This window comes from Simochromis diagramma, unplaced genomic scaffold, assembly GCF_900408965.1.
Source record: "Simochromis diagramma unplaced genomic scaffold, fSimDia1.1 OVJJ01000302.1, whole genome shotgun sequence".
Taxonomy (NCBI): domain Eukaryota; kingdom Metazoa; phylum Chordata; class Actinopteri; order Cichliformes; family Cichlidae; genus Simochromis; species Simochromis diagramma.
In genome coordinates, this window is record NW_024386792.1 from 1767919 (window position 1) to 1785820 (window position 17902).

The 17902-nt window shown below is 41.7% G+C and overlaps 2 protein-coding genes across 4 annotated transcripts; both read left to right on the top strand.

The window, feature by feature from the left end:
* The first annotated feature begins 619 nt into the window (after positions 1–619).
* tlr3 (toll-like receptor 3) lies at positions 620–6964 on the top strand. 3 transcript variants are annotated; one of them, XM_040023758.1, is made up of 5 exons: positions 620–1198; positions 2109–2576; positions 4084–4278; positions 4437–6289; positions 6661–6964. In XM_040023758.1, the coding sequence occupies exons 1-5, from the start codon at positions 1025–1027 to the stop codon at positions 6890–6892; spliced, it is 2922 nt and encodes a 973-aa protein (XP_039879692.1). In that variant the 5' UTR covers positions 620–1024; the 3' UTR covers positions 6893–6964. The 3 variants fall into 3 exon arrangements, with proteins under 3 accessions (XP_039879692.1, XP_039879694.1, XP_039879693.1); XM_040023760.1 differs by having other exon boundaries at positions 1068–1175; XM_040023759.1 differs by lacking the exon at positions 620–1198 and adding an exon at positions 1212–1425.
* Positions 6965–11076: 4112 nt separating this feature from the next.
* LOC120728696 (cytochrome P450 4V2) lies at positions 11077–17087 on the top strand. The gene is made up of 11 exons (XM_040023762.1): positions 11077–11394; positions 11497–11609; positions 12196–12281; positions 12464–12654; positions 13195–13264; positions 13347–13473; positions 13576–13749; positions 13956–14058; positions 15395–15529; positions 15716–15895; positions 15997–17087. The coding sequence occupies exons 1-11, from the start codon at positions 11202–11204 to the stop codon at positions 16173–16175; spliced, it is 1551 nt and encodes a 516-aa protein (XP_039879696.1). The 5' UTR covers positions 11077–11201; the 3' UTR covers positions 16176–17087.
* The last annotated feature ends 815 nt before the right edge of the window (positions 17088–17902 follow it).

Genomic DNA, 17902 nt, shown 5'->3' on the forward strand with positions numbered 1-17902 from the left:
AGACTGGACAGATATATTCATGTTTACGAGTGCCTGTCAAGAGTCGGGCAGCTGCATTCTGAACTAGCTGAAGATGAGTGAGCAGAGCCTGGCTGATACCAAAATAAAGAATATTACATGTATGAATGACCATGAGGGAGGCCATGTAGGAAAAGCTTTAAAACACAGTTGAAAGTTCAAAATTAAGTCCTACAGATTTTCCAAAGTTATGCAGTGGGTTGGATTGGACTCTTAGCAGAGCTTATTCTGGCACCCAGGCCTTGTGTTTGTGACCCCAAATCGAAACCTCATCAGGGTAAGGGAAACCATATCCCACAGGTGTGTGGTTCACTTGCTATAACAAGTGCTTAGCTATAAGATGCTACTCCTCTTAAAAGAGAAACAGCAGGGTTTTTTTTGGATAGTAAAAACCTCGTATTTATTCTGGTCCTGTCACTATAATAAGTGTGCGTTTTAGAGTACCACATATAAACTTTGAGCTACCTAAATGACATCTGACTAGTTTCATATCCTAAAAAAAACGAACAAACTAACTAAATAAATATAAAGTAACAATTTTTTTGTTTTAATAACTTATAACATAATAAATATAATTAACTATTAATTTAAAGGATGCCTAAAAGAAAAAAAGAAATAACTACAGCTGTCTGTTGTTACCTGCACATATTTACGACACTTTTCCTACACAGCAGTGTATTTGCTCAGGCGCATCTCAGTCGCTGTTTAACTCACCGCGGATGTTAAACATGTTTAAAGAAACGGTTCCCGGTTTAATATATGAAACCACCGACAAATGTTTCAGAAGGCACGAACATAATAGACGAGCGGCTGGGTGTAAACTGACTCAACCCGTTTACACGACGCCTTCCTGAATCCTGTCTACGGTCTACACGCAAGTCCAAAAGATTTTGTTCGGAAACTAGACGTCAAATCACCCGACGTGTCTCTGGAGTGTAGGATATGATGCATATAAATTTTATGCAAACTTAATATCTCAATATCTGTGGCTATCCGCCTGCGTGAAATGGTTAGCTCTCCAGTGGATACCCACCACCGAAGAAGAAGCGAAACCATAGTTTCGTTTCCTCATAAGCGCCGCTGTGGCTGTGTGCGTTCAGCGATAGAAGCCGTGCAGCTGCAGGGGGAATCTTCTGTCTGGACTCTGACTGTCGAAGGTATTGTGCAATGTCCACATCTGGTAAGAAATCTGTATGGACTGCATTCAAAATATTAGTGTGCTTGTAAGGTCAGCGTGGGAGCGCTGTAGTCACCCTGTAATTACGAGGGCGGATATTTTTGAAAGCTTTCAAAGTTACACAACTGCGCAAAGGGCTGGATCCACCGCTCATCTCTTTATATTTTGATAGGAAATACGAAAAGGTTGCCGCGACTTATTGAAACATGTACGGAAATACAGTGGAAAAGGTAAAAACAACGAGCTCGACCGTGAATATTTGGTATGATCATCGTTGCTTTAAACATAGCCTGAGCTCTCTTAGGCAGCTTTCTTCTAATATCTTTAGGTAGTCTTCAGGAAAAGTTCTCCAGGCTTCTTGGAGGACATTCAGAGCTCTTCTTTGGATGTTGGCTGCCTTTTGTTCTGTTCTCTGTCGAGATGATCCCACCCTGTTTCCGTAATATTGAGGTCTGGGCTCAGTGGAGGTCAATCCATGACTCGTGATCTTTTATTGTTTATTTTTCCATTCAGGTTTATCCAGCCTGTACTGCAGGCAAAGTCTAGCAAACTACTGCCCAAGAATGTTTGGCTCCTTGGAAGTAAACTACTTGTATAAAGAAGTGAGGGATGGTCCAAGACTTTTGCACAACAGTGTTTACTAGTTCTACAGTGTAGTGTCACAATTGAAATCGTTGGTACATTGTTTTAGTAATTTTCCCAGTATACCAAATATTATATTTTTATATAAACAAATTGTGTAGAGTTATAATTGTTATTAATATAGAGGAAAGTAAAAAAAAAAAAAAAAAAAAGTAAGAAAAACATGTCTCAGTTCCACCCAGCTCCACAGAGGGCTTCTCAGCCTTTTCTTTAGTCTTACCATCCCAGCAACAAATTTGAATGCAAACCCACCCTTCTCTCTTCTTTAAAGGTCTTTGAAATGATGTGCGCCCATCGTGCCCGTCTCCTGTCATGGATCCTCGTCACGTGTTGTGTTTTGACGGGACTGTACCATTGCGATGCCTCTGAGAAGAAGACCTCCTGCTATGTGGAAGACGGCCGAGCTGACTGCAGTCGCCTCCGCCTCAGTGCGATCCCTTCAGACCTTCCCAGGAACATCACCAGCCTGGATGTGTCCCACAACATACTGAGAGGGATTACCCCGCTGTCACTAAGCGTGTACCCGGGCCTCCTGCACCTCGACGCCGGTTACAACAGCATCACCAAGGTGGATGCGGGTTTGTGCCAAACACTGCCTCTGCTGCAGATGTTGAACCTGGAACACAATCAGGTGCATTTGCTGAAGACTGGAGATATGAGCCACTGCACCCGACTGACATCGTTGAACTTGGCTAGTAATAGACTAAAGCTGCAGGGAGAACCCTTCTCGTCACTGCAGGTACTGATGTGTCGGATCACTTAGATGACTAATTATTGTTTGACTCAATTATATTTCAAGGCCAAAAACTGTACGTTTGCTCCTCATTATTAATATGACAGCTCTGTTTCAGTTAGTTTTCTTTTTATCATACAAATCATCAGTGATCGGTGTTTTGGGGATTTAGGTTAGGTTAGGTCATGGATTTAGGTTATACAGCCTGCTGCCCAAAGCTTGCTGCCATTTGTTTGATATCTACAGATGTGCTGGTATCCAAACAAATTAAATTTGGGGTAAAGAGTATGTGTGTGTGAGGAAATGTGGATCTTCCTACTTCCTCTGAGAGAGATATTGAAATTTTGCCACATATAGCTTCAAAAATCAAGTCCCACAAATGTAAACGGAACAGGTTTGTGTATTAATTTCAGTTCGATTTTCCGAACTTCCTATGATTAGCAGGAAGTGAAAGTTCCTGCGTTTTTTTTCCAGTCTTATTTGATGGCCTCCTTAAATACACATATCAACTTTTTCTAAACTAACTGTTACAGCAGTTGTTAGCTGTTGTTTCATCACGGATTCTGCCTTCCAATCATCTTTTCAGCTGGGATGCATCTGTTGCTCAGCGCATTTCTTCCAAGCCACATATTTCATATGCGTGACTCACCCCCACCCCAACAAAGTCTGACAGTCTTTTTCCGCTTGCTTCAGCCAGTCTTCATTGTAGCCGTATTTCCTTTTTTTAATGGTTGTTTCCATTAAATTACAAAATCTGCACCACTTATATCTTTGTGGTGACTTGTAGTTCTCTCAGTTTTGCATGCATCTTCAACAAAAGACGCGGACATTGTAACCTGCACTTGATGTTTCCTGGTTTCTTCACAGCCACTAGATAAAAAAGCCAGACATTTTGACCAAAAAAGCATCCACCCTGCAGTGTTAACTTTGGAAAACTAGAGCCAGTGAAAAATGGGGGACGCTTTCTTTATGATTGGAACGATGGTGGTGTTGAGGGGGGGGGTTATCCCCCCGTACAGTACAGTACAGTCAGTCCCTAGAGAGTGGGAAACCTGATCAGCCTATGAGAGTGCTGCAGATATTCTCATGCATTAATGCTAACCCACACTTCTGTGCAAAAATTTGCACAATGTCAGAAGAACCCTTTGGAGTTCCTCTGCCATTCTTTAATTTGTACTTAATGGAAATAAAGGCAAGTAAGAATGTTAAAACCTAATAACTATGGACTGTCCTGCAAAAGTAATACACATGAGTAACGTAAATTCCACCTACCACCAAAAAAAAAAAAAAAAAAAACAATAATAAAAAAAAAAACAAAGAGCCGAGGAATTTAATATGAAATGGATGGATGGTGCATATGTGAGCTGTCTTTGTAGAGAGATGGAGCAAACTATCCTGTGACCTGAGAGAAGTGCTGCTTATGAAATTTTGTCTGACATATGCTGTGGATCAATTGTTTGCACAGCATTAAATAACCCTTCTTCTTGTCTCCCTCTTCTTTAATAATCCACAGAACCTAACCTTTCTAGATGTTTCTAAAAACAAACTGCAGTCACCCAAGCTCGGCTCCCAGCCTCAGCTGCCCAGCCTGGTGAACTTCAGCCTGGCATTCAATGACTTCACCACTCTGAAGAAAGATGACTTTTCATTTCTTGACCATTCATCCTCTCTGCAAGTCCTCAACCTGTCATCTGTGTTTTTAAAAACAGTAAGAAACTTGTTTAATCCAGAAATGGGAAATGAAATTCCATCAAAATCGGAACTGGCAGTAGAAAGTAGAGTCACTGTAGCACATTCCTTTCGGTTGTCTGTTTTGTTTCCTTTTTCCGTCTCACTAAAAAAATCTCTGTGATTGATTGTTTGCAGTTGGAGCCCGGCTGCTTTCAGCACATTTCAGGCCTGCGCACTTTAATCATGGATGGGGGCAACTTGGGAACTCTGATGGTTTCCAAACTGTGCTCAGAGTTGTCTGGGACAGCCATCGATGCTCTCTCTCTTCGGAAAATGAGTCTGGTCATGGTCACAAACAAAGTCTTTACAGGACTGCAGAAGACAAATCTAACCTTCTTGGATCTGTCCAGTAATGGCATGGGTAAAATTGAAGACGGCTCATTTCAGTGGCTATCTAAACTTCAAACTCTAAATTTGTCGCACAATAACATTAAGCACCTAACCAACAGGACATTTCAGGGGCTCAATAGATTGAAAAAACTGGCACTTACAGAAGCACTGGTGAAAGGTCGTACCGCTTCCCCAGTTATTGATGATTTTGCTTTCCAGCCATTAGGCATGCTAGAGAGTTTGATGTTACAGAGGACTGCAATCCGGGAAATCGGAGAGCACACCTTTGCAGGCTTAAAAAGTCTTAAAAAACTTGACATAAGCTGGATTAGCTGTCCGTCACTCCGAAACATCACCAACAAGACCTTAGCATCTCTTGCAGATTCACCAGTCAGATGGCTAAATCTTATAAATACAAATATAGCGCAGATCAATCCCGGAAGCTTCTCTGTTTTGCAAAACCTCACCGTTCTTCTTCTAGATTACAACCATATCAAGCAAACTTTGACAGGCAGAGAATTCGAAGGCCTAGATCAGGTTCAGGAAATTCACATGAGCAATAACTTCCAGTCAATTGACCTAAGCTCCAGTTCCTTTATTAATGTGCCCAACCTTAGAGTCCTGACTTTGGGGAGAAGTCTTAAAGCTTTAGCCCTAAACCTAGATCACTCTCCATTCAAACCCCTGACCAACCTCTCTGTCTTGGATCTCAGCAACAACAATGTTGCTAACATCAAAGACAATCTGCTAGAGGGGCTTGTAAACCTAAAGGTGTTGAAACTCCAGCACAACAACTTGGCCCGACTGTGGAAGAGTGCCAACCTTGGTGGGCCGGTGTTGTTTCTCAAAGATGCGCAGAGGTTGGAATCCTTACAGATGGATTATAATGGACTGGATGAGATCCCACTGAAGGCTTTGAAAGGTTTGACTCACCTCAAGGAGCTAAGCCTTAGCAACAATCTCATAAATAATCTCAAGGACTCTGTTTTCGATGACCTGAAGTCGCTGCAGGTATTACGTTTTGAGAAGAACTTGATCACAAGCGTGAGACCTGAAGTGTTTCGTACTCCCATGAGCAACCTCACCCAGCTTATCATGGGCAGAAATCCATTCGACTGCACATGCGAGAGCATCCTGTGGTTCGTGACGTGGTTGAATACCACAAATACGACGAGTGTGCCAAATGTCAGGGACGAGTATGTGTGCAACACTCCACGAGCTTACTTTAACCACTCCATCATGGATTTCGACCCCCTTTCTTGCAAAGACATGACCCCATTTCAGACTCTTTACATAGTGAGCAGCACAGCCGTCATCTTGCTAATTGTAACCGCACTCACGGTGCGGTTTCATGACTGGAGGATCCACTTTTACTGGAACATAATGATCAATCGCACATTAGGATTCAGTGATGCCAAAGTTGACGAAGGCAGAGAATATGAGTACGACGCTTATGTCATACGTACGGAGGAAGACTCCAGTTGGGTGGAGAGGAGGTTGGTCCCTTTAGAGAATGAAAAGTGCCAGTTTTGTTTAGAGGATCGAGATTCAGTCGCTGGCATGTCACAGGTGGAATCCATTGTGACAAATATGAAAAAGTCCAGAAAAATCATGTTTGTCGTCACCGAAAGTCTCCTCAAAGATCCCTGGTGTAGACGGTAAATAAAACATACACTAGATTATGCTTTATTGTGACTTTATGTATCAGGTGAAAGCTAAGTACAAGAAAAAAATGGTGATGTGCAAGGCAGTTTTATCAAATTCTCCTTCCTTTGATTAAAAATCAGTACACTTACACCTTTCATATAGTGTTTTTAAAGCAATAGTAGTTCATTTCAAGCAATATGTAGAACTTGCCCCTATTCACCTGTAGATTTAAGCGCTCCGAATTGCTTGTTTTTTACATGTTCACACACTAACTCTATAATTTTGAGATCAAACAGTCATTTATTTATTGCAAAAGTTGCAAAATTATCTTAGTCGGATAATATTGTTTAATAGCACAATGTCTTCTCTTTCTTGTCACCAGATTTAAAGTCTATCATGCACTTCAACAAGTCATCGAAGAAAGCAGGGACTCGGTCATCCTGGTCTTTCTTCAGGATGTGCACGACCACAAGTTGTTTCACTCACTCTTCCTCCGCAGAGGAATGTTACGTTCACGTTGCATTCTGGACTGGCCTGTCCATAAGGAAAGGATACCAGCATTTCACCAGAAGCTTCTCATTGCGCTCGGCTTGACTAATCGGCTGAAGGACTGACTTGTTTATCCTTGATAATCATGACAGATTGCATTCTTGATTCTTTCCACAATAAAGACAGGATCTGAAGACCTCAAGTCTATTCTTAATGATGAGTTTCACAACTCAGTGTATATCAGTAATGATGTATACAGCGAGAGACCGCATTCACTTAATTTTAATGTACACTCAGTGATTTTATTCTACAAGCAGCTTAAAATATGATAGAAATCATTCCGTTTGGAAAAGAGCCTCAGGGGTTAATGGGTAAAAGAATTAACATAAACTAGTGTTTGTATGTTACTTCCAATTTCTGATTGTGTTGCCTTTTGTATAAACATTGCCTGTTTGGCACCCGGGCGAACACTCCCTCTACCCCACACACACATGAAGAGAGAGAGAGTATGCATTGTATGCAAACGGCTACCAAACAGCCATCATAATTCGTCATACAATGAGAACAGGACGAATCAACAATTGACAATGACTAATTAATATTAAAATCTGTAACATAATGTATTGTTTGGAGTTTAGTCTGTTACTGTTACTATTTTTACCATTTCTTTTTGGAGCAACTGTAATCCTCATTATTTCCTTAGGGATTAATAAAGTATTCTGATTCTGATTGTTTCAGGATGACCTGCCATTATTCAATGACACATCTGCTTACCTGTATCTTTTGCTCGTTTCTCCTCCTCTTCTTTTCTATTTTTTCTAAACTGAGCACCTGATGGCTTTGAACTGTTCTTGTCCATCTTACATTGTTTTTTTTCTTTTTCATTTTTTCTTTTATTAGTTATTTTATTCTAAGTTATTGTAATCAGGCCAGACTGGACAAGAAGAAAAGTTCAGAAGAAAGTTAACAGAAGGAGAGGGAAAGAAAAGGGAGAAAAGACAATGAAAATTTTCTTCATCACCTTTTTTTTACCCTCTCTTTTCCTGGATCACCTGTTGAGAAAAAAAGCAAACAAGCAGAAGAAGACTAGAGCAATAGAATAAACAACATCATGATGATCTATGGGAATATAACAGTAAATACTAAATATTAAACATTATTGTGCAGCAAGTAAGATCGACAGCGCACAGTGTGCTTTAAGGTAAAACGGGTGTAGTTTGTGTGTGTGAGCACCCGTGTGTACACCTGTGAGCATGAACACGCTTGTTTTTAAAAGGTTCCTTCATGTAATGATCTGTTAGAGGGTGTGGGGGGGCCACAGCCCCGTCCTCCAGGGCATGAAGCAGGTATGGAGGAGATCAAAACTCCAGACATCCAGAGGCCCCCAGAACACAAGAGACCAAGGAAGACCAACAGAGGGGCAGCCGCGCCACTGTCCCAGAAAGAGCTGAGGAGAGTCCCAGATGGGGGTGTCACTCAGCAGCCGCGGAGCAGAAGCCAGGGGGGTTACAGTGACATGCCCGGGAGCTCCACCGGCAGCCAGCTGCGCCAGAGTGACCGAGCTCCAGGCCGAGGGCACCCCACCCCCGAAGTGGCCTGAGCGAGCCCCAGGCTCCAGGCCCCGATAAGCAGCTACCAAGGAGTGAGCCGGTGTGTACCTGGACGCCCATCCCCGGACACAAAGACCCACCAACGCACTGATGTCTGAGGGCGTCTGTCACTGGCAGGGGAAGTGGTGGGGGGAGATAGGCCTCCAGACCTTGGAGGGCCTGAGATGTCCCCAGAGAGGTGGCGTCTGATACCCAACCTGACATATGGACACAGACAAACAGGCACACACAGATACAAACATCCATTCCCACCCTCATGCTCTCATATGCACTTACTCCACACTCAACCAACGTGGAGACAGACATAAAGAGACACTGTACACACAATCACACTCCCCAAGCGTACTCTAAGCCCCGGGTCTAGGTATCCTTGCCCCATCTTACATTGGTTTTGATTTTGCACTTCAGTATGAACACAAATCCCCCAACTCGAGGATCGCCACAACATAACCTAATAGACCTACACCTTAGTTCACAGCTTCACTTTGTCTAGGGTTTATTTCTGGGATTTCACACAACCCAGGATTCAAATCATGAATACATAATGGGCTTGGATTTACAACATTATAAATGAAATGTGCTCTATCTGGAAGCAGCCGGCCCCCCTCCCCTTTTGAAGGGTTGTGTGTACTTTAAATCATCAAACTGTAAATTATAAATTTTAAATTGTTATTGATCCCTTTACCCCGAGTCCTAAAGTGTATATTCATTTTCTTACTCTTCTTATATTTATTGTTTGTTTACTTGCACTGCTGTAACAGGAGCCTCGTCGTCTCGTCTCTCTGTATACTGGACTGTATGTAGCGGAGATGACAATAAAGTTTACTTTGACTTCAGCAGCAAGCAGGCGCACTGAGGGCTCTCGCGCTCACTTTTCACGTATAGAATTTCGAAAAAACATCGGCGCAAATTATAACTCTGTATCATGATGTCTGGTGTTTTCGTGTTTGTTGGTTTGTTTTTATTTTGCGAGTTGGTTATTAGATGCTGCTCCAGCCACCAGTGAATCCCTCGCCGCCCCGCCCTCTCCTCACTGCGCCGCAAGCAGCAGGCGCACCTCGCAAACGGAGGGCGTCCTTACTCCCAGCAAATGGGCGATAGAAAACCGATCGGTGCCTATGCCATTCCCAATGTGCGCTGGCTGATGTCGGGGCAGCATGAGTACGAGCAATTTTTTATTTTTATTTTTTTTGCCGATGCCCGTGATGCCGCCCCGGGCAACCGCCCGTGTCGCCCGTATCAAAAACCGCTACTGATTGCACGAGACTGACTCCAAGAGTTGTATTTTTGCATAATAAATGCAATAAAACCGCATAAATATTTTAAATAAAAATATTAAACGTTTTATTAATAATATAAAAATCGTGGAATTCACGGATTTATTGCTTGCTCATTCGTCACATCCTCCTTTATTGTTGTTTCCAGTCTAGTCCTATTTTATATTGTATGCCAATGCAGAGGGTAATATGGAAAAAACAAACAAAAAAGAAGTTGACATCGAACATCTAGTGGCTAAAGCTCAGTATTACATTTTGTACTAAGGAGTCAAAAGCAAGCTACGAAGTTGTTCTAATTTGCAGTATATTTCCAGCCACTCAGGCAATGTTTTTAAGGTGCACTGTCTTTACCTAGTTTTTTGTTTTTTTGTTTTTTTTACCAGCGGAAATGTTTTACCGTAAAAACTACCAAAATTATTTTTACCTTATTATCAGTCAATATTTAAATGGCATGCTTATTTTCCAACAAATACTTTTTCAAAACATTCTTAAGGCTGAACAAATTGTCTTAAGGATGTTCGTTTCTAAAAGTGATTTTAAAAAAGCACAGACAGACATTTTTACAGTCTTTGTAGACTACAATGTCAGGAAATTACTGAAAACAAATCACATTCCCACAATGGTTCAGGCTTTCTTGGGAGGGTTTATCTAAGAATTCATCACTTAGACACATGATATTATTAAAAGATTCAGAGAATTCTCTGCACGAGTCAAAGCCACTACTAGCAAAATCTCCAGTTTAAATCGACTGAGGAAAAGTTAAAAACTCTCCTGTCGTAAAACCTGTGATTTTCAAATCCTTTTTGGAAACCTCGGGCACCACCTTGTCAAAACAGAGACCTTCCTTCCTTGTTATCAGCTCACAGTTCAAAAGCCAGCATCAGGGAAGATATGAATGCTTATTAATGTTGATGCATTAACATTAAGGAGACTGGCAGACCACATATTTTAAAGCAGGGCTCTCTAGTAAAGGAGTGTAAGTCCTTTCAGTAGCTGTGTGGCCTGGGCAGCAGAAATCCTGGCTCAAACAGGAATGAGATATTACAGGCTCACTCCTTCCATTGCTAAAGGTAATTATAGCGTGCAAAGCTGAAGAGCTATGATGACATAAAAAGAAAAAAAACCATAAGGCAATCACAGATAAGACTGTCACTTATTAACCAGGCAGGTAGGACACGAACTGTTAATGTGGATAAATACACGGAGATAATAAATCGGACAAAGTTCTTGATCACGCAGTAAATAATTAACACGGGTTATTCGTGCCAGCAGAGAGCACGTTTTTCATATTTTAAAATGTACATTTACCTGTTATCCCATGCTATAAATGTCAATTTAATAAACTTTCTATGAAGTCCCCCACACATCCTCCTCTCCTCCTGGGCAATAGATGGCAATGTAAGACCAGGGGTCCCCTTTACCCACTACAGGACAGTAGAGGAGAGGAGGAGTAAAAGGCAGGGCAAAAACATGTCACAGAGCTTTTAAGGACAGCCTGGCACCGACATTTCAGCACACACAGGCTGAGCACACACACGGCATGAAAAATGGCAGTTTTAATTGGCAGTTACAGCACAACTTTACTCGGAGTTAGCATCTTTGTTGCTTTTCTGACCTACTTAACCTACAAGCTGCTGAGCGATTACCTGCACAAATGGTTTGAGATGAAGCCGATCCCTGAGCTGGGAGCCACTTACCCCTTCATTGGGAATGCTCTGCAGTTCAAAAACAATGCGGGCGGTAAGGAAGCAAGCAACGTGTTCATTTAAAGTACTCAAAGTGATGAAGCACATTGAGTTTCCCGTGATTTTTGTACCCAACGTCTTTATTTTTCTCTTTAAGACTTCTTTCGTCAAATTCAGGATTTTACCTGGGAGTTCCGAGATAAGCCGCTGTTTAAACTCTGGGTCGGGCCGGTCCCCTTTGTGGTTCTGTATCACGCTGAGACGGTTGAGGTAAGCGGACTGACACCTATCCAAAATACAGAGTGGATGCAGCACGTCTTATACTGTAAATATGCCTGTGATGAGTAAGCCTATGGACAATTTCCATCCCCGTTCAGCGAAGCAGGTAAACAAACCACACATGTCACTGAAGTGGAAGCTGCACTGTCATTACAGATGGATTGGATGAGATCCCGTTGAAGTCTTTGAGATCAGCTAAGCAGTCTGTGATGACATCTTAGGATGTCTTTGCACTTTTATACAGTGCAGGATACAGAATTCCTGCCACCCACCACTCAAACATTAAGCTGAAGCCAGTTACTCCTCTTAGCACAAATTCCTCATGTTCCTTAAAGAAGTTACAATATGTCCCACCTAAACTGTATGTGTAACTTGTTTTCATCATACATCTAGATAAGATAATGGACTAAGGTGGATGCTTGCAGGGTCAGTCTGAGTGAATCATTTCTTTCCCCCTGTGACGACAGGGACTGTTGGAACATAGCATGCTCGATTGTGCACTGAAGATTTCTTTAAGTAAACAACTTTTTGCCTCAAATATTACTCATGACATGTTTCTGTCTACTTTTTCTTTAAGCCGGTTCTGGCTAACAGCATTCACATGGAGAAAGCTTTTGCATACAAGTTTCTGCATCCTTGGCTGGGAACTGGTCTGCTTACTAGGTATAACTGTGGCATAGCAAACATCCCATCTGTCCATCAGGAAAGATCAAAAGATTTAGATCGTTCATATATCAAAACTTGAGCTAAGACTATGCACAAAACAAAAAGAAGCTCCTATCTACAGCATTATTATTGCAAATGAAATAATATAAAGTGCATAACGCCTTCTTATCTTTGATCAGCACTGGGACCAAGTGGCGTCAGCGGAGGAAGATGCTGACGCCCACCTTTCACTTCTCCATCCTGGAGGACTTCTTGGAAGTGATGAACGAGCAGGCCGAGATTCTGGTGGAGAAGTTGGAAAACCACGTAGGGAAGGGTCCATTCAACTGCTTCAGTCTCATCACCCTCTGTGCTCTCGACATTATCTGCGGTAAGCAGAATGTGCAAATCTGGGACAACTTAAAGGAAAACCCTGCGTTAAGGTGATACGCATCCAGAACAGAGCAGATTCAGCATGGCATGTTTTCTCCTTCCAAAACATATTCTCTCATTAGAATTGGTAATGGTAGGGATTAGCAGTGAGACCATTCATCCACTCATGCAGTCTAATTGGGTTGAAATGATGAGTGGGTCTCGGTCGCATTTTTTGAGCCCTCATGCATTATGTCATTCTGGAAGAGACGAGTCCAGTCGTCAAATGATGACGGTGATCTCCCAGAACAACTCTAGATTCATTTTTCTCTATAAGGTGGAAGGTGAATCCAATCCAGTGAAATATCTGCAACGACATAACGGAGACACCAGATCCCTTTACTGTAGGGGTTGAACTGTAAAGGTTTTTCCTTTAAGTTGTCAACCCTTTGAGTTGGATAAACCTTTGACCCTTTTTGTGCTTAACAAATGCAGGTATACAAAATAAATAATCAGAAAAAGGGCGTTTTATATTTATATACCCTTAATTTCTTGACAGAAACTGCAATGGGAAAGAAAATTTATGCACAGAGTAACTCTGATTCGGAGTATGTTAGGAGCGTGTACAGGTGAGTTACTGCTTTTATCATTCTAATGCAAATTATAGTAGAAGAAAAAGATCTAATCTGCTGTCTTTCTCTTTATTCTCAGAATGAGCGACATTGTCAGTCGCAGACAGCGGTCACCTTGGTTATGGCCTGACTTCATTTACACTTACTTTAGTGAAGGCCGCGACCACGACAAAACACTCAAGGTCCTCCACTCCTTTACCTACAAAGTGAGTAACGGAGCGGGTCGCTTTTCCACGTTGCGCGATCATGCAGAAATCATGAAATTGTTCAGAAGAAGCATCTCTTCTTCTCTTCCCATTTATTTTCAGGTGATCCATGAAAGAGCTGAGAACATGTCCTGCAACGAGTCAGACAGCGAAAACGACCAAAGCAAGAGGAAACGACGGGCATTTCTGGACATGCTCCTGAGCACCACCTATGAAGACGGCAGCAAGATGAGCCATGAGGACATCCAGGAGGAAGTGGACACCTTTATGTTTCGGGTTGGTGGTTAAGCAATAAAAAGGAATACTTAATTAAGGCTGCTCTTATTAATACATTTATATTACCCAAAAAACTGCACTTTGTGCCAATAAAGGATTTACTTTCTGAGATAATGATGTGAGCCTCTTCTGGGAGAATAATCCACATATCCTGTTTCAATAAAGGGTCGTTAAAAAAGTCTCTAATTAACTCTCTTTATTTGCAGGGCCATGATACTACAGCCGCCGCTATGAATTGGGCTCTCCACCTGCTGGGCTCGCACCCTGAGGTGCACAAGAAAGTTCAACAAGAGCTACAGGAGGTGTTCGGTAATAATAACAGGCTCTACCACTTTAATGGCGTTGTTTTGTTCCTGCCTGAGGGCTTTTTGACTCATCTTTGTTCAAACTCATTTGTTCTTTGTAAGGCACGGGGAGCTTTTTCAGGGATAAGAGCTGTGAACATACCTGCCTGAATACACAGACAAAAAGTGCAGCATAATAACTGTCTTTACCGATGGCCTTGTAACCATAGGCAACCAGGCTAATTTGTCCACAAGTAGAGAAGGATAATTTTGCCATATGGTCATCACTTATATTTCCAATGTAAACCCTATGCCACAGTCACACCTGGGGAAGCAGTGATTGGAGACCGTGGCATGACTTTTGTAGTCGTGTGCAGTGAACTTATAACCTTTTTGTCTTTGAAATGGTTGCTTTGAAGACGGGGACCAGGGTCAGTTGCTGTCTTCAGATTGACTGTGGTGCATTAAGATGGTGATAAAACAGCAATAACATGGAGTCAGTCTGCTATCACTGTGATTGTGATTGAATGGGGGCAAGTTAGCGATAACTTTCAATCTGTTTATGATAGTACAGCAATTTACTGCAGTGAATCACCCAAATGTACATACACAGAAATTAATATTAAACAGAAACTGACATCAACCACTTATATTCAGATTACAGAAAGAACTGCGTAGATCTAAAAAAGAATTAAAAAATTCTGATTTAACTACCGACATAGATGCAGCTTTTTATATAGGACTATAACAAGAACGCAAACAACTGGTATCCAGTTGAGTGAAATCACCGATTGCAAAGAGTTGCATCGCAGATGAGTTGCACTGACTGATCCAGATTGATTGCAATGTCCTCGTGATCTGTCTGCATTTATAAATTTGGCCACAAATGTCTGCAAACCTTCACCAGCCCATATGGGCTGATTCGGATCACAGTTATTTGGAGACAGGTCGACTCCCACCATGTGACCTGTGCAATGACTTGGAATCAAAAGTGGTTGTTCTGAGATAGCTGGCCACTGCAAGTATGTGCAATTGGTTGTTAAAAGTGCAAAAAGTTACCAAAATCCTTGTAACCTCACCATATTTGCAAAGAGGTTACTATCCTATTTTTATCCTGTTGTGTCTGAGCTATTAGATTACCTTACCACACCTGGTTATATAATTAATTTGTTATGTTAATGATTGTTGATTTACAGTCACAAGGTTGATAACAATTATTGCTCTATAGAGAGTTACAGATCTTGAATGCTGTCCTATTTACAGGTGAATTTTAGGATGTACTGTTGCACTTTTACCTACTGAGGCAGGTTAAGTATCACTGTATCTCTAATCTGTGCTGTGGTGCTGTTTAATGTTCAAAGGTACATCTTCCCGGCCCACCAGCACTGAGGACCTGAAGAAGCTCAAGTACCTGGAGTGTGTGATCAAGGAGGCTCTGAGGCTGTTTCCCTCTGTGCCTTTCTTTGCTCGTAGCCTCGGTGAAGACTGCTATATCAGTGAGTTAAAAATTAGATCGTTGGCACCTGAAAAAAATGGCTCATTGATCCCAAACACACGACGGTGCTGATACCTCTTCACAAAAAGGGAAGCCAGTCTTTCTCTGTTGTCGTGGCCTCGTAACAGATGCATCTGAGTAATCGGTTTTGCCTGTTTTTGGTGTCATACTTTCTTCGTACTTTTAGACGGTTTCAAGGTTCCTAAAGGCGCAAACGCGATCATAATCACCTACTCTCTTCACCGTGATCCACGGTACTTCCCCGAGCCCGAAGAGTTCAGGCCTGAGCGTTTTCTGCCGGAGAATTCGGTGGGAAGGCCTGCCTATGCATACGTCCCCTTCTCAGCTGGACTCCGCAACTGTATAGGTAAGGACTTTTAAATTTATAGTCTCCATACGCGCTTCGCTGTGTGAGGTTTCCAAATAGGTGCGTCACGTCTTCGTTTGTTTTACTGTCATTTTCTTTAGGCCAGCGTTTCGCACTCATGGAAGAAAAGGTGGTGCTGGCGGCTATTTTGCGGAACTTCACAGTCGAAGCCTGTCAGAAACGCGAAGACCTCCGCCCGGTTGGAGAGCTCATCCTACGACCAGAGAAGGGCATCGTGATCAAATTAGAAAAGAAGACGCCTCAAACGTCATCAAACTAACACCTGATGCAGCATCCTGGGGAATTTTCTCTGCATGTTTTTTATCTAATGACACATAACAAAGTGACATTTTTAAAAAATATTTTAGTAATTTTAGGAAATTCCTATTTTCATAATGATAAATATTCATAAATACAGATGACAAAGGAATCCTGAAATGCTGTTTGCTGTGTTGTGTGTAGACACAGCACTGGTCCATCTTTGAGCTGAATGATTCACAGGTCAGTGTGAAGAGGCTTAAAAAATCCTCGAAAGCAAAATATAAAGAAAGAGTTTTCCAAACTACTATTTCTATAAGATTTACAGTATAGATTTACACCATATTGTGAGTTACATTAATAAAAATGAACCGACGATTTCAAAACACGCGACTGATTAATTGTGGAAAATGAGATAAACAGCTACTTAACTGGAGTCAGTCACAGATAATAATTTTCTAGGTTACACCCATTTTACGAAAAAATGAAAGCATTCATCTTGATTCCCAGCTGGGATAGGCTCCAGCCGCCCTGCACCCTGAGTTGGATAAGTGTACGAGAATGGACGGATGGATGATTCACATCCACTATGCACTCTGCAAGAGTTTATACCCACGTATGACACATTTCTGTTATTTTGTATGTGGCTGTGTAACGTAGATAAACAGTATGGAGGATTAAAAAGGTAACTTTTTAAATGTACATGCACACACATATATGTATATATATTTTGTTGTATCAGCTTGTAATGAAGTCCTGAATCACACTTTAAGATATTAATTACACTTACAGTACAAACAAGATCTGTCTTTTGACTGTGCAGTATTTCAAGTGCTATAGTAATTTTTAACCTTTAGCCATCGTGTTTTCTGTGGATTGACCCCCCTTTAAAAAAAACAGTTGCTGTCTTTATGTGTAGCTTTCATTTTCTTTACTTACCAAAAACCTACTATTCTTTCTCCAATAAAAAGTGTTGCTTAAACTGTGTTTTTCTGGGATCATTTCAAAGAGTCATTTGGACATATGAGAGATGCACATATGAAACGGTCAATTTCCACATCATCCATCAGCTCACAAGCCACATTCGTGCAGCCACGTCTGTAGCCTCGAGTCAAGCTGAGGCTGTAGACTTCATGGAAACGGCCGACACAGCCACCGTCATGGAAGCGTGGACTGTGGAACTGAGATACTCTGCCTGATCATAGTTCTGCTCAATCACAAGGCTGGCCTGCTCCAAAGTATACCTTTATGTATTGTTCTTGTGGACACTGATGTGACCATAAATGTACAAAATGAAGATCATAGTGAATTCATAACCAGAGTCCATAAACCTAATCAGGAAAGTGTTTGCTGTGGTCAAAGAGAAAGTTAGCCTTGGGTCATTTTCTTATAGACTGCTATAAAACTAGGCGATTCCCCCCCTCCTGTTGGTTATGGGTCAGGTTTAAGGTACTTCTGGGCTAAATCCATCTTTTGTTTAGCGTTGTTGGTTCTGTCATTCCAGCTCTGAGCACACGTCTAAAAACTTGTCCTTAAAACTTTTTCCTAAAACTTCTAAAACTCTCCTCGGTGTACTTTCAGGCTCTCGAGTATCAAGACCAAAACTCACTAAATCAGAATTGAGGTCAAAAAGGCTCCTTTGTAAGAATAGGTAATCACAGCATGATACAGTTACAAATGACCCCATTCATTATGTCATCGAATGATTTAGCAGGTGCGCCTGCAAGGGTCATTGCCTAACACCCAAAT